General features: G+C 44.0%; 2 protein-coding genes across 8 annotated transcripts in view; one reads left to right on the top strand and one right to left on the bottom strand.

Moving 5' to 3' along the window:
- The first annotated feature begins 1,086 nt into the window (after positions 1–1,086).
- On the top strand, positions 1,087–22,549 carry LOC118385003 (dnaJ homolog subfamily C member 18-like). 2 transcript variants are annotated; one of them, XM_035771765.2, is made up of 8 exons: positions 1,087–1,648; positions 8,161–8,335; positions 8,553–8,698; positions 16,776–16,970; positions 17,116–17,228; positions 18,107–18,219; positions 20,783–20,955; positions 21,109–22,549. In XM_035771765.2, exons 1-8 carry the CDS (start codon positions 1,522–1,524, stop codon positions 21,231–21,233), a joined length of 1,167 nt encoding a protein of 388 aa, XP_035627658.1. In that variant the 5' UTR covers positions 1,087–1,521; the 3' UTR covers positions 21,234–22,549. The 2 variants fall into 2 exon arrangements, with proteins under 2 accessions (XP_035627658.1, XP_035627659.1); XM_035771766.2 differs by having other exon boundaries at positions 18,110–18,219.
- A 3,361-nt stretch (positions 22,550–25,910) lies between these two features.
- brd8a (bromodomain containing 8a) overlaps positions 25,911–26,142 on the bottom strand; it is a 20,367-nt gene continuing 20,135 nt past the window's right edge. For all 6 annotated transcript variants that reach the window (XM_035771772.2, XM_035771769.2, XM_035771771.2 and 3 more), the window contains one exon: positions 25,911–26,142. This exon is cut by the window's right edge and continues 481 nt beyond it. The gene's annotated coding sequence lies outside the window, so the exon portion shown is untranslated.

Below are 26,142 nucleotides of genomic sequence, written 5' to 3' on the forward strand. Positions count from 1 at the left end.
GAGTTGAGTCAGTGTGTTGGCAGCAGCCACTCAATGTTAGTGGTGGCTGTTTAACAGTCTGATGGCCTTGAGATAGAAGCTGTTTTTCAGTCTCTCGGTCCCAGCTTTGATGCACCTGTACTGACCTCGCCTTCTGGATGATAGCGGGGTGAACAGGCAGTGGCTCGGGTGGTTGTTGTCCTTGATGATCTTTATGGCCTTCCTGTGACATCGGGTAGTGTAGGTGTCCTGGAGGGCAGGTAGTTTGCCCCCGGTGATGCGTTGTGCAGACCTCACTACCCTCTGGAGAGCCTTACGGTTGTGGGCGGAGCAGTTGCCGTACCAGGCGGTGATACAGCCCGACAGGATGCTCTCGATTGCGCATCTGTAGAAGTTTGTGAGTGCTTTTGGTGACAAGCCAAATTTCTTCAGCCTCCTGAGGTTGAAGAGGCGCTGCTGCGCCTTCTTCACGATGCTGTCTGTGTGGGTGGACCAATTCAGAAAACACTTTTGCAATTATGTTAGCACAGCTGAAAACTGTTGTTCTGATTAAAGAAGCAATAAAACTGGCCTTCTTTAGGACTATTTGAGTATCTGGAGCATCAGGCTCAAAATGGCTAGAAACAGAACTTTCTTCTGAAACTCGTCAGTCTATTCTTGTTCTGAGAAATGAAGGCTATTCCATGTTTCCATCCACAATAATAATTTACAACATTAACAATGTCTACACTGTATTTCTGATCAATTTGATGTTATTTTAATGGACTTTTTTGTCGTTGTTGCATTTCTTTAAATTAAAGGATATTTATAAGTGATCCCAAAATTTTGAACAGTAGTGTATATATATTTTTCTACTTTTGTAAATCATTTTTTTATTTGTGAATTACAGCTGCCAATAAAACAAAATACAGAATATACTGTTCACAAGACAACATTGTATAACTCTCTCTGAAATGTTTGTTATAATGCTACATACATACATACAACAATGCAGCAATCAGAAGCTGCAACAATGTCCAAAATAATCTACAAGTAACACTGCTGGACTACAGATGAATCTATAGGTTAAGGGTGGAGGTGTTCCATTGGTCAATTTGACTTTTAATTCTGCTTAGTTTCCGCTTCCTGTTGGCCATGGAGGTTAATATCAAAGCTCTGTGTTAATATGGGACTGTTTAATGTCGGGTTTACATGGATTTGAACGAGTTCAAGTTTTTCTGTTGGTATTTGGACGACTTGACGAGACGCTTACACCTGTGTTCATGTCTGGTTTCTAAAGTGGGAGGCGTCACCGCTATGATACCTGATAGTTAGGGTGAATCTCATAGCTAACCTATTGCTAGCTAGCTTGTTATCTGTAAACAAAGCCGGCTAGCTACCGTTAATTTCAGTTGACAGACAACGCCCAGGTACACCTCAACATAAAACAGCTATTAGCTAAATTCTTAAGATTTTAGGCAGTCAACCGCATTTGTGTAGCGAGTGTAGTTTTTTCTAGGTTGCAGGCCTCGGTGGGAATAAGCTACCTAGCTAGCCATCATAATGGATAAACAGGAATCTGATCGATTGATAGAGAAAGCAAAGCTGTGCTTGCGGTCAGGGCGGAGAGAAAAAGCCCTTCAACTGTTGTATGAAGCCCAGAAAATATTCCCCAGCACCCGGGCCAGAGGTAAATGTGCCATAATGGCTGTCTTGTCAATGTTAGCCTTGCTTGCCAACTTGAATGTTAAAATAGAAAGTGCAACGTCTGTATCTTGTGAATTTGATAACGTATGTTCCCATCGAATCAGTGAACATGTTAAGCGTATGTTATAGCTAAATGTCATCTGAATTACATTTACAATATGGTCGGTTTATAACGCAGGTAATATCTTTCGATAACTTGTGTGCCTGGAAACAAAGTGGATTTACTAGCCTGTAAACCAACTCCAATGTATGACGTTACGTTAGTAATGTTTCTTTCATTACCTTATCCGTGTTATTGCTCAACCTGGTGGTGCAGCTGCAACCAGCCAAACTGGTTAGTTAGTATAATTTTGGGTTAACTGTCTTAATAAGTAACTCATCTGAATATAACAAGTGACTAGGTTAGGGAATACATGTTTCAGGTACTACTTTAATACAGCTGTTCCCAACCTTTCCCCCCAGAGCCCCCATTTTCACATTTAAAAAATGTCATGCAAATTTATATGAAGCCTCAATTTAATTATACATATTCTTGTTTACGTAAAGTTTTGGTCAACAGATTCACACATTACATGAGATTACTTCCAAAGCAAAAGCCAATTTATTTACACCACAACTTTAGAATTTTGTAGCTAGGCCCAAATGGAATCTGCTGGAATTCGTTTGACTTTCTACAGAGATTTCTGCAGAAAATCAGCAGAATTCTGGATAAAGCTTATTTTTTTCTTTTTTCTACTCTGGTGTATGTTTATACATCATGCAGTTGAATGGGACACTTAAAATTATAAAAATAAAGATAATCTGTTACATGGAAAACATTACACCCACTTTAACTTTTTATGTCAGTACAATCTGTGTAAACAGATAAGATTACATATAATATGTACACAGTGTCATTAATTTAATGCTGTTTCTGCTAGAGTGAGTGAGAGAGAAATGTTCTGTGGGAAGTCAGCTCTTTTCTGCCTGGAGGATGTACGTATTTCAAATGAAAAACAATGAATGAATGTGGCTTATACAACTCAGTCCATAAACTTGAATTCAGTAACATGTTTTTGTATGTAGGAACTAAGATTCAAGAATTTCATTGACAAAATAAGTATTACACTGTAATACGCTGAACACTTACATCTGAACTTGAATCACTTGTTTGAAGAATCAATCAGGCCGTCTGACAAACACAACCTAGAGAGGTGTAGACAGAAATGTAACAGGGCCAACATCGTTTCCTAAAGACTGACTTCAGAAAGTATTCACAGCCCTGGAATTTTTCCACATTTTGTGTTACAGCCTGAATAAGAAGAGTGAGATCCACTGCTCTCACCTCTCTGGCTTCAGTTTTGTCTATTGACATGCACCTGTGCCACTCCTCTTCAGACACCTCACTCAACGCAGCGATGATGTGCACAATATCCTTCCTCTCTTTCCTGTACCCTTCCACTTCTGCTGTGTGGAATGTATGAATAGAGTTAGCAGCTTAATGGCACATTCTCTCATGGCAACTTTGAAGAACTCTGCACACCCATCGCTCTCTCTCTTGCTCTGGAAGTTCCTCCAGCTGAGTGGTGGTGTGGTGGTGCCACTCATCTGCCGCTGCCATACTCAGAGTTCCTGTAGCTTGTTGCTGATGTTGTGGGCTGATGGCTCTGTTTCTCTAATTTGTTAAGGACCACTAGCTCCAGACTGTGTCCAATGATGAACACAGCCTGGTCCTTCAGCGAGTATTATTGGTTCACCAGCAGCTCTTTCAGATCCTAGACACACTTGGCAGGTGTTTCAAAGGTGTCCAGTAACTCCGAGAGGACATCCATGTACTCTGCCAGCCACGCCACAGCACTGACCCACGAGCACCATCTGGTCTGAACTGCGTAGATTGGCATCACAGGAGTGAAGTCCTTTGCTAGCATGAATGTTCTGAGCTGCTTGGACACTGTTGTAACGTTAACTTTGTACAAAAACAAGGCCAGAAACTACACTTTTGAGCCACCACTCACTGTGGCAGGTAGATTTAAAAAATCTACCTGACACTCAGAACATTTTTTTTTTTACCAGCCAAAATATTTTTAGGGGCCAAAAAAAAAAAGAAAAAAGGATGAGCATGCTTTTATAATGGTTCTAAAATAATGTTACTAAGAAGGAAGGTGATATATTGCTTCATTTTATTACATTGTTTTGTGACCACATAGCATATTGGGGATGACTACAACGGAAAGCACATTCATTTTCAATGAAGGAAAGCAAAGTGGGAGTGGGACCTTTGGGTGACGCGAGCATGGGCAAGGGACGTGAACAGGAAGGGACCAAAATGGGGGGGGATGAACTTTAAGCAAATCATTTGCAACATCGCGTCATTATTGACCAGTTAATAATTATGTTAAAGCTCCGTCCGGTTTAGTTTCCAGCCCCTACTGGATTGGACTATTGATACCTAGCCAGCTTGCAAGCAACAACGTGAGTGCGAAGCAAGCGTGGCTATCTGAATTTACGCGTTAAAAGTATCTCTGCTTTGAGATTGAGCGAGCCTGACTAGTATAGGCATAGTCTTCTCTTTAACAGTTGAAACTCAAACATGTAAACAACCTAACTCATGAACAAAACAATGTAAATATCCAAGAAACAAAAGGACAAAGTCTCACTTTCAAGTCAGTTAGACCAACTTTTATGCCTGTGCCAGCTCTTCTAAAAATGAATCTTTCACTCAGCAGTGTTGCTTCGAGAGGTGGGATAGGTAATAGGATTTGAAGTTCTTTGACTTTATGCAATTCATTTACCAGCTATGAAACAAAATGGCTGAAATGCTTTATAAACAGCTACTGCAGCATTTATTTAGCTAAAAATGTGATCCTACAGTGAGTATTCATACCTCTTGACTTATTCCAAATGTTTTTGGTACCGCCTGAATAAAAACATTTTTTTTTTATTCTCACCCATCTACACACAATAATCCATAATGACAGTAAAAACATGTTTAGATTTTATTTTGAAAATGAAATACTTACAATACTGTAAATTAGATATTTCTGTATTATCATATTCTGTATTCATTTAAGTATTCACACCTGAGTCAATGCATGTTAGAATCAGCTTTGGCAGCAAGTACAGATGTGAATATTTCTGGTTATGTCCCTATAAGAGCTTTGCACACCTGGATTGTACAATATTTGCACGTTATTTTTGTTTTAATCTTCAAGCTCTTCTGAAATTGGTGGTTGATCTTTGCTAGACAGCCATTTAAGTCTTGCCAATGATTTTTCAAGCTGATTTAAGTCAATTGTAACTAGGCCACCCAGGAACATTCAATGTTGTGTCTTGGTAAGCAACTACAGTGTATATTTGGCCTTGTTTTAGGTTATTAACCTGCTGAAAGGTGAATTTGTCTTCCAGTGTCAATTGGAAAACAGACTGAACCAGGTTTTCCTCTAGGATTATTTTTGCCTGTGCTTAGCTCTATTTCATTTATCTGAAAGTCCTTGCTGATGACAAGCATACCCATAACATGATGCAGCCACCGCAATGCTTGGAAATATGAAGAGTGGTACTCGTTGACGTGTTGGATTTGCCCCAAACATAATGCTTTGTATTTAGGACGTAACTTTATTTCTTTGCCACATTTTTTGCAGTTTTACTTTAGTACCTTATTGCAAACTGGATACATGTTTGGGAATATTTTTTTTATTTTGTCAAGGCTTCCTTTTAACTCTGTAGGTTAGTGTTGTGGAATTGTTGATTTATCCTCAATTTTCTCCTGTCACAGCCATTAAACTCTCTAATTGATTTAAAATCACCTTTGGCCTCATGGTGAAATCCCTGAGTGGTTTCCTTCCTCTCCGGCAACTGAGTTAGGAAGGACGACTATCTTTAGTGACTAGGTGTATTGATATACCATCAAGTGTAATGAATAATTTCACCATGCTCAAAGGAACATTATGTCTGTTTTTTTTTATTATTATTATTATTTTGTTTTTTTACCCATCTACCAATAGGTGCCCATCTTTGCAAGTCATTGGAAAATCTCTCTGCTCTTTGGTTGAATCTGTGTTTGAAATTCACTGCTTGACTGAGGAACCTTACAATTAGCTGTATGTGTGGGGTACAGAGAGAGATGAGGTAGTCATTCAAAAATCACGTTAAACACTTATTGCACACTGAGTGTATGCAATAACATTTAACTAATTTGTAAACATTTACAAAAACAATCCTCTTATGGGGTTTTGTCTTACATCCTGAATTTAAAATTGATTCAATTGAGATTTTCACTGGCCTAAACACAACTAAATGTAGAAGAAGTCCATGTGTAAATCACTTCTAAGGGCACTTGGTATTTGACTATTTTTATTCACAAATGCAACCACTGAATCCCTGACCACCCGCCAAAGTGGCTGGTGAAATAGACGTAGATGCTAAAATCTACCTGCATTTGGCACGTTGATTTTTAAGCCATGTCCAAAAAGGTAAAGTCTGCCATTATGGGTCACTCACCCAATGGCTAAAGTAGAATGTTTAGGGCACACCTCCCACAGGTGTTGGTAGTCTCTTCCAAGGTCACGTAGCGATCATTGCCCTTCAAGCAATCTTTGATGTAGTGCAGGTAAAGCTCAGGTAGGTATACTGGATTTTGTTATGTTACAGCCTTATTCTAAAATTTATTAAATGTTTTTTCCCCTCAATCTACACATGATAAAGCGAAAACAGGTTTAGACATTTTTGCAAATGTATGACAAATAAAAATCAGATACCCTATTTACATAAGTTTTCAGAACCTTTGCTATGAGACTCGAAATTGAGCTCATTGCAAAATTGAGCTCATTCCAAAAGCAATATACATTCAACACACAAATGGCGAGATCCCAACAGCCCCACACACCACACAAAAGGACACCCCATAATTGATTTGCTTTTTTCCCCATGTTGTTCTTATGTCATTATTTCCTCCATGCTAACCCTGAACCTATTTAGGTCAGTGATTTCAATACTGGCTAGGAAAGCTAGCAATATTCACCACTGTTGCCTTTGATCAATGTGCCACAAATCTGTACATCGCGCACTCTCCCTCACACACCACAGCTAGACATCTTTTACAAAGACGTGAGTAGCACTCCCTCTCACACACGCGGGCAGAACCCGATAACACCCCCCCCCCCACACACACACACACACCAAAGTTCACACACATCACAGCTAGACAACTTTTACCTCCGAAATAGCTTCCTAGCTTAGTGCAAGCTAGCTATGTAACGTAGCTCGCTAGCCTGCAAAGTTTACCTCAGTTTGCAACCGGTGAAGATCGCTTATGCAACATGAGTTGGCTACTCTGTTACCCTACTATCAAAATAAGTAAGTTAGGTTATTTACATAATATAATAATAATAATAATATATGCCATTTAGCAGACGCTTTTATCCAAAGCGACTTACAGTCATGTGTGCATACATTTTACGTATGGGTGGTCCCGGGGATTGAACCCACTACCCTGGCGTTACAAGCGCCATGCTCTACCAACTGAGCTACAGAAGGACCATACGTGTTAGCTCGCCTTTTGAGTCTGGTGTTGATTGGATCTCAGGTGCTCCACCGTCGTTTTGCTTTTTTATGTGGTTGATAGTTTTGGCACGCTTTACAAAGTAAGATTCCCTTGTCCTCGTAAACACAATTTGTGAACTCTCTTAATTAAGCCTTGTTCACATTTGGCAGTTTTGAATTGATTGAAATCCATTTTTTTTGCATATCTGATTTAGAATTTGTTTTCCTGAAGTCTCAACAGCCAAAAAGCTGTTAGAAGAAGCAGATATTTCAAGTCACCTTCGTAGGTGGTTTGAAAGCAGATACAAATCTGCAAGTCCCGCCTCTCCCACCTCATTGTTTTTTGGAGCATATACCCACGTGGGTGATTGAAAGATGAACTGAGGTCTACACTCCAGTCGGTAATGGTAATGCACCTTAAGTTTGGTTGCCAACCACCATATAAAGTCCAAAGAAGAAGCCTGAAGTAGGAGAGAAAATGTATAGTAATCTGTGGATTCATTGTCAGAGTATAGGACCTTGTGCATTTAAGGTAAAATAACAACCCAATGTTTATATCCCAGGACAAATTAACTAGCAACTGCAAGCTAGCTAGCTAAATTGGTATAAATGTGTAATGCTTTTCTACCTGTCCCCAAATTAATATAGTTTGTTCAGAGTTCGTTTTGATATTTCAACCTGCGTGTCCTGATCATGTCTGGTGTAGTAGGATAAAAATCAACATTTGCGTGATGCGATCTGGTCAGCATGTTAGTCACGTCTTACACTGGCATTTTACTGCTTGTTTCTAGCCTAAAGTATTGTGGATTTATGTGTCATCTTTAGATCGGTATAAACAATCGCAAATTGTTTTGTGTTTTTTACTCTTTAAATCAAGGAAGATTCCGCGCCACACCAAAAGTTAGTCTTAGCCAGCCTCAGCCTTGATTTCTCATCTATTGATATTTACCCACTTGCCTCTCGGTCTTCCGTCAGTGCTGATTGATGCCATAGTGAGGAATGGGAGCTCTGCTGCTCCAGAGGAGCCCCACATACCCCCACCACGTGGCTTCCGATCAAATGAAGAGGACAGGGATGAAGAGGAGGCACGCAGAGGAGCCAGTGAGGAGAAGCAGACCTACACAGAGGATCAGCGTCAGGGTGTTTTCAGGTACCTGCCCCTTAGTATTAAATCACACTCTCACTGTCTTTACCTGAGTTTTTCTATATTTTATTTAGTGATAGGCCATCATTCACTTTGAGCACTCCGAGACCACAGCTACATTTTGTCAAGATATCCACCCAGTAAAAGTGCACCTGCACATTGTACACATTAATGTTGTGATGTCAGATTTCAAAAGATTCTTTGTTTTGTTTGATCCATGCAGGATAAAGAAATGCAAGGACTTCTATGAGATCCTGGGCGTTCCTAAAGACGCTAGTGATGAAGATCTGAAGAAGGCATACAGGAAGCTGGCACTGAAGTTCCACCCTGATAAGAATTGTGCCCCGGGAGCAACGGATGCATTTAAAGGTAAAGGGATGCCTCTTACTGCTGTGTTTCCCTCTCCTGATCCAGGACTTATCGGTATCAGATCTTCCTCCTCCTCTGGTCACATTAGATGATCATGTGAGCATTTCTCATGTGCTCCTAAAATTATAAATAAATAGGGCCACTTTAAGAAGATGGCGCTGCAGTGGATAGCTGCAATCTTACGGGCTCCTGACCAATTCTGCTATTTTGTGTTGGTTTTTGTGTACATAATGTCTCGCCATTTCATATGACCAAAAGCAGCTTCTGGACATCAGAACAGCGATCACTAACATTGATTTGGATGATAGCGGTATCACAGATTACGAAGGGAAACCCAGCCCCGAGCTGCCCAGCAACGCAAGCCTTCCAGACGAGCTAATTACCGTTTTATGCTAGCTTAAAGGGAAACAACACTGAACTATGCATGAGCGCACCAGCTGTTCCAGCGACTGTATGATCTCGCTTTTTGTAGCTGATGTGAGTAAAAACTTTAAATAGGTTAACATTCGCAAGGCCAGACAAAATACCAGGACACTTACTCTGAGCATGTGCTGACCACCTGGCAAGTGTCTTCACTGACATTTTACATTCTTCAAAAAACATTTGTCATTTAGGAGACACTCTTATCCAGAGCAATTTACACGAGCAATTAGGGTTAATTGCCTCGCTCAAAGGCACATTGACAGATTTGTCACCAGACGGCTTGGATGTTCAAACCAGCAACCTTTCGGTTACTGGCCCATCGCTCTTAATTGCTAGTGTACCTCCTGTCCTTTATTCAACCAATCCTTGACCCGGTCTGTAATACCAACTTGTTTCAAGCAGACAACCATAGTCCCTGTGCCCAAGAATGCCAAAGTTATTTAGGCAGGTTACCATCACCCTGTAGAACTCACATATATAGCAATGAAATGCTTTGAAAGGCATCTCATGGCTCACATCAACACCATCATCCCAGACACCCTGGACCCACTCCAATTAGCATAAAGCCCAAACAGATCCACAGATGACTCAATCTCTATTGCACTCCACGCTACCCTTTCCCACCTGGACAAAAGAAACACCTACATGAGAATGCTGTTCACTGACTACAGCTCAGCATTCAACACCATAGTGCCCTCCAAGCTCAGGACCTTGGGACGGAACACCTCCCTCTGCAACTGGATCCTGGACTTCCTGACGGGCCTACCCCAGGCGGTGAGGGTAGGCAACAATACATTCGCCACGCTGACCATCAACAAGGGGCCCCTTGGGGGGTGTGCTCAATCCCCCTCTTCCTGGTCACCCATGACCGCGTAACCGTGCACGACTCCCAACACCAAGTTTACTGACAACACAACGGTGGTAGGACTGATCACTGACAACAATTAGGCAACCTATAGGGAAGAGGTCGGCGATCTAGCAGTGTGGTGCCAGGACAACAACCTCTCCCTCAACGTCAGCAAGACAAAGGCGCTGATCATGGACTACAGGAAACGGATGGGCGAGCACACATCCATCCACATCGATGGGGCTATAGTGGAGCGGATCGAGGGAGCTTCAAGTTTCTATGTGTCCACATCACTAAGGAATTAACATGGTCCACACACACCTACACAGTTGTGAAGAGGGCACGACAGCACCTTTCCCCCCTCAGGAGGCTGTAGAGATTTGGCATGGGCCCATGGGTCAGAGGAAGGCCCAAATAAATCGTCAAAGACACCAGCCACCCAAGCCATGGACTGTTCTATCTGCTACCGCATGGAAAGCGGTACCGATGCAACAAGTTTGGAAACATGACTCTGAACAGCTTCTACCCCCAAGCCATGAGAGTGCTAAACAAGACTGAATTAATAGCTAATCAAATGGCTACCCGGACTAAATGCATTGACCCTTTTTAGCACCTACCCACACACACTGACACCCCAACACACACACACACTGACACCCCAACACACACTGACACCCCAACACACACTGACACCCCAACACACACACACACACACACACACACTGACACCCCAACACACACTGACACCCCAACACACACACTTACACTGACACCCCAACACACACACTTACACCCCAACACACACACTTACACCCCAACACACACACACACACACACACTGACACCCCAACACACACTGACACCCCAACACACACACTTACACTGACACCCCAACACACACACTTACACCCCAACACACACACTTACACCCCAACACACACTTACACCCCAACACACACACACTTATTACACTGACACCCCAACACACACTTGACACCCCAACACACACTGACACCCCAACACACACTGACACCCCAACACACACTGACACCCCAACACACACTGACACCCCAACACACACTGACACCCCAACACACACACTGACACCCCAACACACACACTGACACCCCAACACACACACTGACACCCCAACACACACACTGACACCCCAACACACACACTGACACCCCAACACACACACTGACACCCCAACACACACACTGACACCCCAACACACACACTGACACCCCAACACACACACTGACACCCCAACACACACACTGACACCCCAACACACACACACTTATTACACTGACACCCCAACACACACACACTTATTACACTGACAGCCCAACACACACTGACACCCCAACACACACTGACACCCCAACACACACTGACACCCCAACACACACTGACACCCCAACACACACTGACACCCCAACACACACACACTTACACTGACACCCCAACACACACACTTACACTGACACCCCAACACTTACACTGACACCCCAACACTTACACTGACACCCCAACACTTACACTGACACCCCAACACTTACACTGACACCCCAACACTTACACTGACACCCCAACACACACTGACACCCCAACACACACACTGACACCCCAACACACACACTGACACCCCAACACACACACTGACACCCCAACACACACACTCTTACACTGACACCCCAACACACACACACTTACACTGACACCCCAACACACACACACTTACACTGACACCCCAACACACACACACTTACACTGACACCCCAACACACACACACTTATTACACTGACACCCCAACACACACTGACACCCCAACACACACTGACACCCCAACACACACTGACACCCCAACACACACTGACACCCCAACACACACTGACACCCCAACACACACTGACACCCCAACACACACACTTACACTGACACCCCAACACTTACACTGACACCCCAACACTTACACTGACACCCCAACACTTACACTGACACCCCAACACACACACTGACACCCCAACACACACACTGACACCCCAACACACACACTGACACCCCAACACACACACTGACACCCCAACACACACACTCTTACACTGACACCCCAACACACACACACTTACACTGACACCCCAACACACACACACTGACACTGACACCCCAACACACACACACTGACACTGACACCCCAACACACACACACTGACACTGACACCCCAACACACACTTACACTGACACCCCAACACACACTGACACTGACACCCCAACACACACTTACACTGACACCCCAACACACACTGACACTGACACCCCAACACACACTGACACCCCAACACACACACACTTACACTGACACCCCAACACACACTGACACTGACACCCCAACACACACTGACACTGACACCCCAACACACACTGACACTGACACCCCAACACACACTGACACTGACACCCCAACACACACACACTGACACCCCCACACACACTTACACTTACACTGACAGGTAGGATCACCACTTTATTTTAAGAATGTGAAATGTCAGAATAATAGTAGAGAGTGATTTATTTCAGGTTTTATTTCTTTCATCACATTCCCAGTAGGTCAGAAGTTTACATACTCAATTAGTATTTGGTAGCATTGCCTTTAAATTGTTTAACTTGGGTCAAACATTTCAGGTAATCTTCCACAAGCTTCCCACATTAAGTTGGGTGAATTTTGGCCCATTCCTCCTGACAGAGCTAGTGTAACTGAGTCAGGTTTGTAGGCCTCCTTGCCCGCACACGCCTTTTCAGTTCTGCCCACACATTTTCTATAGGATTGAGGTCAGGGCTTTGATGGCCACTCCAATACCTTGACTTTGTTGTCCTTAAGCCATTTTAACACAACTTTGGAAATATGCTTGGGGTCATTGTTCATTTGGAAGACCCATTTGTGACCAAGCTTTAACTTTCTGACTGATGTCTTGAGATGTTGCTTCAATATATCCACATCATTTTCCCCCCTCATGATGCCATCTATTTTGTGAAGTACACCAGTCCCTCCTGCAGCAAAGCAACCCCACACCATGATGCTGCCACCCCCATGCTTCACTGTTGGGATGGTGTTCGGCTTGCAAACCTCCCCATTTGTCCTCCAAACATAACGATGGTCATGATGGCCAAACAGCTCTATTTTTGTTTCATCAGACCAGAGGACATTTCTCCAAAAAGTACAATCTTTGTCCCCATGTGCAGTTGTAAACCGTAGTCTGGCTTTTTAATGGCGGTTTTGGAGCAGTGGCTTCTTCCTTGCTGAGCGGCCTTTCAGATTATGTCGATATAGGATTCATTTTACTGTGGATATAGATACTTTTATACCTGTTTCCTCCAGCATTTTCACAAGGTCCTTTGCTGCTGTTCTGGGATTGATTTGCACTTTTCGCACCAAAGTTCGTTCATCTCTAGGAGACAGAACGCGTCTCCTTCCTGAGCGGTATGACGGCCGCCTGGTCCCATGGTGTTTATACTTGCGTACTATTGTTTGTACAGATGAACGCGGTACCTTCAGGCATTTGGAAATCGCTCCCAAGGATGAACCAGACTTGTAGAGGTCAACAATTTTTTTCTGGGGTTTTGGCTGATTTCTTTTGATTTTTCCCATGATGTCAAGTAAAGAGGCACTGAGTTTGAAGGTACATTTACATTTAAGTCATTTAGCAGACGCTCTTATCCAGAGCGACTTACAAATTGGTGCATTCACCTTATGACATCCAGTGGAACAGCCACTTTACAATAGTGCATCTAAATCTTTTAGGGGGGGGGGGGGTGAGAAGGATTACTTTATCCTATCCTAGGTATTCCTTAAAGAGGTGGGGTTTCAGGTGTCTCCGGAAGGTGGTGATTGACTCCGCTGTCCTGGCGTCGTGAGGGAGTTTGTTCCACCATTGGGGGGCCAGAGCAGCGAACAGTTTTGACTGGGCTGAGCGGGAACTGTACTTCCTCAGTGGTAGGGAGGCGAGCAGGCCAGAGGTGGATGAACGCAGTGCCCTTGTTTGGTTATAGGGCCTGATCAGAGCCTGGAGGTACTGAGGTGCCGTTCCCCTCACAGCTCCGTAGGCAAGCACCATGGTCTTGTAGCGGATGCGAGCTTCAACTGGAAGCCAGTGGAGAGAGCGGAGGAGTGGGGTGACATGAGAGAACTTGGGAAGGTTGAACACCAGACGGGCTGCGGCGTTCTGGATGAGTTGTAGGGGTTTAATGGCACAGGCAGGGAGCCCAGCCAACAGCGAGTTGCAGTAATCCAGACGGGAGATGACAAGTGCCTGGATTAGGACCTGCGCCGCTTCCTGTGTGAGGCAGGGTCGTACTCTGCGGATGTTGTAGAGCATGAACCTACAGGAACGGGCCACCGCCTTGATGTTAGTTGAGAACGACAGGGTGTTGTCCAGGATCACGCCAAGGTTCTTAGCGCTCTGGGAGGAGGACACAATGGAGTTGTCAACCGTGATGGCGAGATCATGGAACGGGCAGTCCTTCCCCGGGAGGAAGAGCAGCTCCGTCTTGCCGAGGTTCAGCTTGAGGTGGTGATCCGTCATCCACACTGATATGTCTGCCAGACATGCAGAGATGCGATTCGCCACCTGGTCATCAGAAGGGGGAAAGGAGAAGATTGTGTGTCGTCTGCATAGCAATGATAGGAGAGACCATGTGAGGTTATGACAGAGCCAAGTGACTTGGTGTATAGCGAGAATAGGAGAGGGCCTAGAACAGAGCCCTGGGGGACACCAGTGGTGAGAGCGCGTGGTGAGGAGACAGATTCTCGCCACGCCACCTGGTAGGAGCAACCTGTCAGGTAGGACGCAATCCAAGCGTGGGCCGCGCCGGAGATGCCCAACTCGGAGAGGGTGGAGAGGAGGATCTGATGGTTCACAGTATCGAAGGCAGCCGATAGGTCTAGAAGGATGAGAGCAGAGGAGAGAGAGTTAGCTTTAGCAGTGCGGAGCGCCTCCGTGATACAGAGAAGAGCAGTCTCAGTTGAATGACTAGTCTTGAAACCTGACTGATTTGGATCAAGAAGGTCATTCTGAGAGAGATAGCGGGAGAGCTGGCCAAGGACGGCACGTTCAAGAGTTTTGGAGAGAAAAGAAAGAAGGGATACTGGTCTGTAGTTGTTGACATCGGAGGGATCGAGTGTAGGTTTTTTCAGAAGGGGTGCAACTCTCGCTCTCTTGAAGACGGAAGGGACGTAGCCAGCGGTCAGGGATGAGCGAGGTGAGGTAAGGGAGAAGGTCTCCGGAAATGGTCTGGAGAAGAGAGGAGGGGATAGGGTCAAGCGGGCAGGTTGTTGGGCGGCCGGCCGTCACAAGACGCGAGATTTCATCTGGAGAGAGAGGGGAGAAAGAGGTCAGAGCACAGGGTAGGGCAGTGTGAGCAGAACCAGCGGTGTCGTTTGACTTAGCAAACGAGGATCGGATGTCGTCGACCTTCTTTTCAAAACGGTTGACGAAGTCATCTGCAGAGAGGGATGGGGGGGGGAGGAGGAATCAGGAGGGAGGAGAAGGTGGCAAAGAGCTTCCTAGGGTTAGAGGCAGATGCTTGGAATTTAGAGTGGTAGAAAGTGGCTTTAGAAGCAGAGACAGAGGAGGAAAATGTAGAGAGGAGGGAGTGAAAGGATGTCAGGTCCGCAGGGAGGCGAGTTTTCCTCCATTTTTCCGCTCGGCTGCCCGGAGCCCTGTTCTGTGAGCTCGCAATGAGTCGTCGAGCCACGGAGCGGGAGGGGAGGACCGAGCCGGCCTGGAGGATAGGGGACATAGAGAGTCAAAGGATGCAGAAAGGGAGGAGAGGAGGGTTGAGGAGGCAGAATCAGGAGATAGGTTTGAGCAGAGGGAAGAGATGATAGGATGGAAGAGGAGAGAGTAGCGGGGGAGAGAGAGCGAAGGTTGGGACGGCGCGATACCATCCGAGTAGGGGCAGTGTGGGAAGTGTTGGATGAGAGCGAGAGGGAAAACAGGTAGTCCTTGAAATACATCCACAGGTACACCTCAAATTAGCCTATCAGAAGCTTCTAAAGCCATGACATAATTTTATGGAATTTTCCAAGCTGTTTAAAGGCACAATCATCTTAGTGTATGTGAACTTCTGACCCACTGGACTTGTGATACAGTGAATTATAAGTGAAATAATTTGTCTATTAACAATTGTTGGAAAATTGACTTGTGTCATGCACAAAGTAGATGTCATAACCGACTTGCCAAAACTATAGTTTGTTAACAAGAAATTTGTCAAGTGGTTGAAAAACGAGTTTTAATGACTCCGATCTAAGTGTATGTAAACTTCCGACTTCAACTGTATATGCGCACGCAAGCATACTGACGCTACACACACACACCTTTTTACACCATATATAGGCTGTTGCTACTGTCTATCTATCATGTTGCCTTGTCACTTTACCTCTATATGTAAATAGCTATCTCAATTACCTCGTACCTCTACACATCGAGTCACTACTGGTACTCCCTGTATTTCGCCATGTTATTTTTACACTGTGTATGTGTTCCTCATGTCACTATTTACATTTTATATTACATTTTTATCTTTAACTCTTCATTGTTGGAAAAGAACCCGTAAAAGTCTTTCTGTTAGTCTACACCTGTTGTTTACCAAGCATTCAACAAACAAAATTAGATTTGATTTGTATTTTTGTGGAACTGCCGGTGCAGATAATTAGACTTGCCCCTCCCTTCTCATGCTGTTGTGGCTCTGTACATCAGACGGCACCAAATTGTAAGCATGATAAGTATTTTTTTCTTTACAGCCATAGGCAATGCGTATGCGGTGCTCAGCAACGCTGAGAAGCGTCATCAGTATGACCAGTATGGAGAGCAGGCTCCGTCTGAGAGCACCGCCCACGCTCGCCACGGACACTACCGCAACTTCAACAGTGACTTTGAGGCCGACATCTCCCCTGAGGAACTCTTCAACATCTTCTTTGGAGGAAGGTTTCCCACAGGTCAGTTTGTGTGTGTGTGTTTCTGAAAGAGAGAGTTGGTGTGTGCGTTAATCTCTGTTACTTGAATTTTGCATTTGAGTGACTCATTGTCAGTTGTTGCCAAGTAGTTCAGAGCATGTAAATCATGTCTGTTCTGCTCCTGTAGGCAACATCCATGTGTACACCAACCGAGGAGCCACCTACTCTGACTTCTATCAGCCTCGTCGGCGACGAGCATATGAGAGGCGCGAGGAGGAGGTGGGGGAGAACCGCAGTCAGGTCAGTCACTGTCCACATGAGAGATCTCAGAGAAAATCCCACCAGTTCAACTCATAGATGTTCTGTGGCTGTGTGATTAACCAACAGAGCTACAGCTGATTTCCTATGGGTTTACAGTTTAACCAACAGAAGTACAGTTGATTTCCTATGGGTTTACAGTTTAACCAACAGTACAGCTGATTTCCTATGGGTTTACAGTTTAACCAACAGAACTACAGCTGATTGCCTATGGGTTTACAGTTTAACCAACAGAACTACAGCTTATTGCCTATGGGTTTACAGTTTAACCAACAGAACTACAGCTGATTGCCTATGGGTTTACAGTTTAACCAACAGAACTACAGCTGATTGCCTATGGGTTTACAGTTTAACCAACAGAACTACAGCTGATTGCCTATGGGTTTACAGTTTAACCAACAGAACTACAGCTGATTGCCTATGGGTGCACAGTTTAACCAACAGAACTACAGCTGATTGCCTATGGGTGCACAGTTTAACCAACAGAGCTATAGCTGATGTGTTTATGGGTTTACAATTGATGCTGGACCTTGATTTGAAAGAACTCCACTCCCTGAGGTTGGGTGGGGGGTTTAGATTTTATCCTGTTTGTCATTGGATACCATCTCCCTCTGAGGTGCTGCAATAGGCAGTTAAATGGAGAACCTTATGCTGCTCCAAGAGGATCAGTTACAGTGGGGGTTGAAGGTTGACCAGTGAAACAGACCAGCTGTGAAAATAAGAGTATAAGCTTTCACCATGCCTAGACCAGATTGTTGCAGTAAGCAAACAAGTCCTTGAAACGTTTCTGTACATTGATGAAATGTTTTTCCAGTTATGTGATTTGTTTATGAACTGCTTCTGGTTCTGCCTTTCCTCAGCAGAACACCTTTACAGCCTTCCTGCAGCTTCTTCCTGTTCTGGTGCTGATCCTCATATCTGTTGTGACCCAACTGATGGCCACCAACCCTCCTTACGGTCTCTTTTACAAACCGTGAGTCCACTGCAACATCAACCAAGCTTCTTGATGATAAGTTTGTCTCTCAAATAGACTCCATATGAACCTATTTCACAGACTGGTAGCATGGTGCACTGTCAAATGCTGGGTGCAGAGTGCATGAGGACCCTGAAGAGGGTGAGGTGTGATGTGTAATGGGTACCCTTTGTAAACATTTAGTGAGACTGACTATGTCAAGGTGGAGTTGCAATTCAACGGCTCAGACACGAGACGTATGTGGCAGGGCCTACAGGAAATCAGGGACTACAAAAAGAACCAGCCACGTCGCGGACACTGACGTCATGCTTCCAGACAAACTAAACACCTTCTTTGCACGCTTGATGGATAATATAGTACCACCGTCGCTGCCCGCTAACAAGGCATGCACCCCTCTCCTTCTCTGTGGCTGACGTTAGTAAAATATCTCAACATGTTAACCCTCACAAAGCTGTAGGCCCAGACGGCATCCCTAGCTGCGTCCTCAGAGCATGCGCAGGCTAGTGTGTTTACGGACATATTTAATCGCTCCCTATCCCAGTCTGTTGTCCCCACATGCTTCAAGATGGCTACCATTGTTCCTGTACCCAAGAAGGCAAAGATGACTGAACTAAATGACTATCACCCCGTAGCACTCACTTCTGTCATCATGAAGTGCTTTGAGAGACTAGTCAAGGATCATATCACCTCCACCTTACCGGCTACCCTAGACCCACTTCAGTTTGCATACCACCCCAACAGGTCCACAGACGACGCAATCGCCATCACACTGGAAATCTCAAGCTATTGCTCGCCTGAGGTACTGTGGTCTACAGCTTATCATGAGACACTCTATCTACATAGAGTAGTGCTCCTAGTAGCCGGGGACTTTAATGCAGGGAAACTTAAATCCGTTTTATCAAATTTCTATCAGCATGTTAAATGTGCAACCAGAGGGGGGAAAAAACTCTGGACCACCTTTACAACACACACAGAGATGCATACAAAGCTCTCACTCGCCCTCCATTTGGCAAATCTGACCATAATTCTATCTTCCCGATTCCTGCTTATGAGCAAAAATTAAAGCAGGAAGTACCAGTGACTAGATCAACAAAAAAGTGGTCAGATGAAGCAGATGCTTAGCTACAGGACTGTTTTTCTAGCACAGACTGAAATATGTTCCGGGATTCCTCCGATGGCAGTGAGGAGTACACCACATCAGTCATTGGCTTCATCAATAAGTGCATCGATGACGTCGTCCCCCACAGTGACCGTACGTACATACCCCAACCAGAAGCAATGGATTACAGGCAACATCTGCACGGAGCTAAAGGCCAGAGCTGCCGCTTTCAAGGAGTGGGACTCTAACCCAGAAACGTATATGAAATCCCACTATGCCCTCCGATGAACCAAAGCGTCAATACAGGACTAAGATCTAATTGTACTACGCCGGCTCTGACGCTCGTCGCAGGGCTTGCAAACCATTAGACTACGAAGGGAAGCACAGCCGAAAGCTGCCCAGTGACACGAGTCTACCAGACTTCTATGCTCGCTTCGAGGCAAACAGCCCCAACGGATCCACACCATAGTACCTACCCTCCAAGCTCATCATCAAGCTAGAGGCCCTGGGTCTCTACCCCGCCCTGTGCAATTGGGTCCTGGACTTTCTGACGGGCCACCCCCAGTTGGTGAAGGCAGGAAACATCTCCACTTCGCTGACCCTCAACACTGGGGCCCCACAAGGGTGCGTGCTCAGCCCCCTCCTGTACTGGTGTAAATGGTCCACCCACACAGATAGTGTGGTCAAGAAGGCTCAAATTTTTCTTGTCACCCAAAACCCTGACAAACTTTTACAGATGCACAATCGAGAGCATCCTGTCAGGCTGTATTACAGCCCCGGTACGGCAACTGTACCCCCTTCAACCACAACGCTGTCCAGATAGTGTTGCAGTCTGCACAATGCATCACCGGGGGCAAGCTACCTGCCCTCCATGACACCTACAGCACCCAACGTCACAGGAAGGCCAAAAAGATAATCAAAGACAACAACCACCTGAGCCACTGCCTGTTCACACCGCTACCATCCAGAAGGCGAGGTCAGTATAGGTGCATCAAAGCTGGGACCGAGAGACTGAAGAACAGCTTATATCTCAAGGCCATCAGACTGCTAAACAGCCATCATTAACTCAGAGAGGCTGCTGGCTACATTGAGACCCAATCACTGTCCACTTTAATAAATGGATCACTAGTCACTTTATACAATGTACTCTAAATAATGCCACTTTAATAATGTTTACATATCTTACATTACTCATATCACATCTGTGTGTACTGTATTTTATACAATCTATTGCACCTTGCCTATGCCACTCTGCCATCGCTCATCCATATACTTACATGTACATATTCTTATTCACCCATTTAGATTTGTGCATATTAGGAAGTTGTTGGGGAATTGTTAGATCATTTGTTAGATATTACTGCACTGTTGGAGCTAGAAGCACAAGCATTTCGCTACACTCGCATTAATATCGGCTAAACATATGTATGTGACAAATAACATTTGATTTGATGTTTATTTCAGGGCCATGGGCCTGGTGGTGTCCCGGGAGACCCAGAACATGGGTGTTCCCTACTACGTGGACAAGGGCTTCCAGAAGGAGTACCGTGGGGAGTCCCTGGAGGAGCTGGAGAAGACCATAGAGAGTGACTACATCGAACACCTGCAGAGCAGCTGCTGGAAGGAGAAACAACAGAGTAAGTCCAGCTGCATGCAGGTTCTGGCAGCTTGGCTCTGTCCCCATTGACAGCCACCTGACATGTGTTGACTGAGAGAGCCACACATGGTTTATTCATGTTGTAGAGTATGAATGTATCCAAATATGAGCTGATGTTTTTCTCATTCCTCAGAGTCGGATTTGGCGAATCTTGCACAACTGTACCGTGATGACAGACTGAAGGCGAAGGCTGAGTCTCTGAAGCTGGACAACTGTGACAAGCTGTACCGTTTTGTGGGCCGACAGAGAGGAGAATGAGGGGCTTAGACAGGAGGATCTCTTTCCAGATGGGAATTCTACACTTTACTAATTTAATATGGTTTATTTATTTTATTTATTCAATCTGGTCACTTTTTTGAAGAACATCTCTTCTCTGGATAGAGCACAGTGGTAGCCAAAGCCCTTTGATCTGAAACAGTATGCCTTCTCTCCTCTCGGGTGGAAGAAAGTGGATGTGGATAACAACATAAAGCCCAGTCTGGCTGGCTCTGGGATTGTTTTATTGATGTACAGGAGGAGCCTTGTTAATGCTTCCTTACATTAAGGAATATAGGCTTGCTTACAACATTTGAGAAAATGGTTGTCTGTTCACACCTACACTTTGTTAGTCACCTGTTTGAAACATGTTTAGTATTGCTGCTGGGTTACTCATTTATTTCCATATTTGTTTCTGTGGCGTGAGTTTTAATTCAGTATATTGTGTAGGTCTTGGAAAGAACATAGCGAGAGCAGTGAGTCACTTTTTAATTGTAAAGAACATTTTTAATTTTGAAGAAAGAATGCAAGGACCTGAGAACCACTAACTTCTAGAATAGGTTTTCAGAGACTGACGCAAACTTGAGCTTCTATTTGAAAAGACAGATCTATGTGGTCTTAAACTGTGAAGAAAATGTAGATTTATCATGCCTGTTAGAGAAAGTAAGGCCTGAGCTATATACTATATCTCTTCAACATTAGATTTACTTACACTCTAACTGCTGATTTCTGTTTTATGTGAAATGCATTGATACTTTATTTTATTTAACTGTGCTCTAAGACTTTGCCAAACGCCGTTGCCATAGTTATACTTGTCCATTATTTGGTCCTTCTGGTTCATTCTTAAGCACTTCTTGATGCTGTTTTATTTGGAACCTGCTGTCCTAGTCTCTATTCCCCAATGCATGCAGCCCCATGTTCTGCCACCTTTTAAAACTAAATGTGTCCTTGTTACACATCAGGTGCTCAGTCAATAGCTCCTGCAGTACACCTCGGTAAAAGACTAAGATAAATCCACTCATCCTGCCCATTCATTTAATCAACTGTTACTTTACTTTAAGAGCTTTCAAACATTTCTCCAAATGAACATTTGTTCAGTAATCTTTTAATGCTTGACCTTCCTTTAGTCCGATCATAAATCCAGCAGACGAAGGGTTAACAGCCACACCAGTGGAAGACAGACAGGATGCGGTTGGGGCAGTAATGGATTACAGATTAGACCTGATGCTAACTAGAGACCCAGTTGTCTCTTGGCTAAACTCTGGTGTTGTGCTGTCAGAGCAGGTTTTCAAGCTGGTTTATTAAAAAGTTAAACAATATTTAGCTGTCTATGGGTTGCTTTTGACTAGTATATCTACAGAGTATTGATTCAGATGGCTTTACTCTCACCCTACTGGTGTTACACGCCAGCTCAGGCAGAGTTTCAGCCTGATTGCGCTGTCGACAATGCAAATTGTTCGATTGAGCTGACATATGCAGCGTTTACCGTGATTGCGGTCTCCGCGAACATTGTCGACACAATCATATTAAATCCCATCCTTAATCCTTGTTGGATTTCTTTTGCAGATATAAACCTTAATTCAAACAATAACAAAGCGGTGGCCCTGCCTCTGATTTGGGTGAAAAAGAGGGATGGGCCTGGAGAAATGTGACCACTCACATCCATAGACAGAGCTATGTATGGCTTGACTAACCAACCATGAGACATTTGTTTGAACAGTGTTTTCAGCCTGCACCGTTTTTTTTTTTTTAACCTTTATTTAACCAGGAAGGGCTCATTGAGATTTAAAATCTCTTTTTCAATAGTGTCCTGGCCAAGACGGGCAGCATCAAGTCATTACAAACAAGAAAAACTACAAGTAATCTAGTAAAAACCATAGAATTCACTAGAGTATAACAAAATCAAAAACAGCTAATTAAAAACATTGACAGGTCAGGGAATCGGCCTCAAAATCATTCATCAGTGATTTAAAAACACCAATCGGGACAAGTTCTTCCAGTTGAAAAGTATTTTGTAAGGTGTTCCAAGACGATGGTGCAGAGTACTTAAAAGCCCTTTTACCAAATTCAGTTCGGACATTTGGAAGAGTTAGCGGGATAAAGTCCAGCGAACGAAGAGAGTACCCACTACATTTCTGAACAATAAAAATGCCCAAATAAAAAGGTAGTAAAGCCCAAATGGCTTAGTAAATAAAGTATACCAGTGCCTGCGCCTACGAGTGACTAGAGAAGGCCAGCCAACACTGGGATACAAAGTGCAGTGGTGCGTAAGGGTTTTGCAGTTTAAATAAATCTCAAAGTGCCATGGTAAAGGGTGTCAATTGATCTCAAACACTGAGCGGAAGCATTCATATATAAAATATCCCCATAGTCTAGTAAAGGCAAAAATGTAGCTGTACTAGCCTCCTTCTGGCTTCAAATGAAAAACAGGCCTTATTCCTCAAATAAAATCCCAATTTCAGCTTCAATGGTTTTGTAAGTCGTTGAATATGCAATTTAAAAGAGAGGCCGTCATCAATTAAAATTCCAAGATATTTATATGAGGTTACAACCTCAATCTCTTTGCCCTGACAGGTGGTAATAGGTGAAAGGTTCAGAGTTTTTTTTTCTTGCTTTAGAAAACACCATTAGTTTAGTTTTGTCAATATTGAGGATAAGCTTCAATTGACACAAGGTATGTTGAACAGTATAAAAAGCAGTTTGCAAGTTCTGGAAAGCTTTTGTAAGAGATGAGGCAAAACAGTAAATAACAGTATCATCAGCATAAAAATGAAGTTGCCCATTTTGGACATTTTTGTCTAAATAATTTATATAAATAGTGAATAAGAGAGGACCAAATACAGAGCCTTGGGGCACACCATTAAAGACAGACAATTTAACATCAAATTGAGTGCACTGAGTTCTATCAGACAGATAGTTAGCAAACCATGCAACTGCATGCTCTGAAAGACCTACACTCGACAATCTCTGCCTTAGTATAGCATGATCAACTGTATCAAAAGCCTTCGAGAGATCAATAGAAGGTGAGACACAGTGCTGGGCTTCAGTGATATCATCTAAAATCTTCATGGCTGCTGTAATTGTGCTATGCTTCCTCCTGAAGCCCGATTGGTACATTGATAAAATAGAGTTAGTAAATAAAAACTCTTTTAGCTGTTGACTCACAAGGGTTTCAAGTATTTTCACCAGGGGGGACAGCTTTGAGATTGGCCTGTAATTATTTAAAAGGGTTGGATCTCCCCCATTTAAAAATGCTGATTTCCAGATTTGGGGAATTTCTTTACATTCCAGGGTTAGATTGAACAGATATGTAAGTGGTTCAGCTATGAAATCAGCTACCAGATTTAAAAAGCAGGGATCCAAAAGATCAGGACCTGCAGGCTTTCTCTGATCTAAGGATTTCAGGGCTTTATGTACCACCTGCACTGAGAATGGCAAAAAGCTAAAGGTTTGACCAGCTCTCACTGGTTCATCCACACAGGGTTGTACAGAGACAGAGGACACTGAATCAAACAGCCTACAAGATGATAGTGTTTGTTTTAATTTACATTGGAGAACAGCAGGCTTATATTTTGTGTTCTGATGGGGTACAACAGTTAAGCTTAGTTTCTGCAACTGGATCCTGGACTTCCTGACGGGCCGCCCCCCGGCTGGTGAGGGTAGGTAGCAACACATCTGCCACGCTGATCCTCAACACTGGAGCTCCCCAGGGGTGCGGGCTCAGTCCCCTACTGTACTCCCTGTTCACCCACGACTGCATGGCCAGGCACGACTCCAACACCATTAAGTTTGCTGACGACACAACAGTGGTAGGACTGATCAACGACGAGACAGCCTATAGGGAAGAGGTCAGAGAACTGGCCGGGTGGTGCCAGAATAACAACCTATCCCTCAACGTAACCAAGAACAAGGAGATTATTGTGAACTACAGGAAAAGGAGCACCGAGCACATCCCCATTCCCATCGACAGGGCTATAGTGGAGCAGGTTGAGAGCTTCAAATTCCTTGGTGTCCACATCAACAACAAACTAGAATGGTCCAAACACACCAAGACAGTTGTGAAGAGGGCACGACAAAGCCTATTCTCCCTCAGGAAACTAAAAAGATTTGGCATGGGTCCTGAGATCTTCAAAAGGTTCTACAACATAGAGAGCATCCTGACCGGTTGCATCACTGCCTGGTACATTGCTCGGCCTCCAACCGCAAGGCACTTCAGAGGGTAGTGCATTGTGCCTCCCCAACCCCTCTTTTACGCTGCTGCTACTGTCTGTTTATCTTATATGCATAGTCACTTTAACTATACATTCATGTACATACTACCTCAATTGGCCCGACCAACCAGTGCTCCCACACATTGGCTAACCAGGATATCTGCATTGTGTCCCACCACCTGCCAACCCCTTTTTACCCTACTGCTCCGCTCTGTTCATCATATATGCATAGTCACTTGAACCATACCCACATGTATATACTACTTCAATAAGCCTGACTAACAGGTGTCTGTATATATATAGCCTTGCTACTCTTGTTTTCAAATGTTCAAACACACTTTTGATTTGATTTTAGGCATTTAAGTTATTTTTCAAGAATCAATAGATATCATTAATTTAAGTCCAAAAATGGACATGTCAACTAAGGATTATAGCTTATTTTTTTAAATCACACACTACTTGCTTTGAGTTGGAGAACCACAATCTTGCGACAAATATTTATTGGGTCACCATATGTACACGAGGGACATGCCTGTACAATACTATACAGAGGACTTCAAAACAATTGACATACACAATGCAAGGTCTATATGTTTTCTGTTGACACATTCAGAAGTTGGGGAATAAGTGATTCTCAGTGCTGGGTTTGAGTTTAGAGCTGGGAAGATAAACCGGAAATGTTCCACACAGACTGAACCGAC

This window comes from Oncorhynchus keta, chromosome 6, assembly GCF_023373465.1.
Source record: "Oncorhynchus keta strain PuntledgeMale-10-30-2019 chromosome 6, Oket_V2, whole genome shotgun sequence".
Lineage (NCBI taxonomy): Eukaryota > Metazoa > Chordata > Actinopteri > Salmoniformes > Salmonidae > Oncorhynchus > Oncorhynchus keta.